This window comes from Ailuropoda melanoleuca, unplaced genomic scaffold (assembly GCF_002007445.2).
Source record: "Ailuropoda melanoleuca isolate Jingjing unplaced genomic scaffold, ASM200744v2 unplaced-scaffold33312, whole genome shotgun sequence".
Taxonomy (NCBI): Eukaryota; Metazoa; Chordata; class Mammalia; order Carnivora; family Ursidae; genus Ailuropoda; species Ailuropoda melanoleuca.
The window spans coordinates 1-503 of NW_023204185.1; the positions used below are offsets into that span (position 1 = coordinate 1).

The 503-nt window shown below is 41.9% G+C and overlaps 1 protein-coding gene across 1 annotated transcript; it reads left to right on the forward strand.

Annotated features, from left to right (window-relative positions):
- The first annotated feature begins 30 nt into the window (after window positions 1-30).
- Window positions 31-414, forward strand: LOC117798722 (activated RNA polymerase II transcriptional coactivator p15). The gene has a single exon (XM_034651196.1). The coding sequence runs from the start codon at window positions 31-33 to the stop codon at window positions 412-414; it is 384 nt and encodes a 127-aa protein (XP_034507087.1).
- The last annotated feature ends 89 nt before the right edge of the window (window positions 415-503 follow it).

Here is a 503-nt window from a genome sequence, read left to right on the forward strand (position 1 = left end):
CGCTGAAGAGGATCTGAAAGAGCACGCACAATGCCTAAATCAAAGGAACTTGTTACTTCAAGCTCATCCGGCAGTGACTCCGACAGTGAGGCAGATAAGAAGGCAAAGAAAAAAAAGCAAGCACCTCCAGAGAAGCCTGCAAAGAAACAGAAGACCGGGGAAAGCTCTAAAGGATCCTCTGCTTCCTCAAAACAAAGCAACAAAGCAGAAGATAATATGTTCCAGATTGGGAAAATGAGGTACGTCAGTGTTCGAGACTTCAAAGGCAAAGTACTTATCGATATCCGAGAGTATTGGATGGATCAAGAAGGAGAAATGAAGCCAGGAAGGAAAGGAATTTCTCTCAATCCCGAGCAGTGGACTCAACTTAAGGAACAGATTTCCGAGATTGATGATGCAGTAAAAAGGCTCTAAACTTTGCACCTCGCAAAACCCTCTTTTTAGTAGTTTTAAGGGGTCTTTTTACATTGGCTTTTGTTTTCTATAATTTGTTTTTTTCAGGC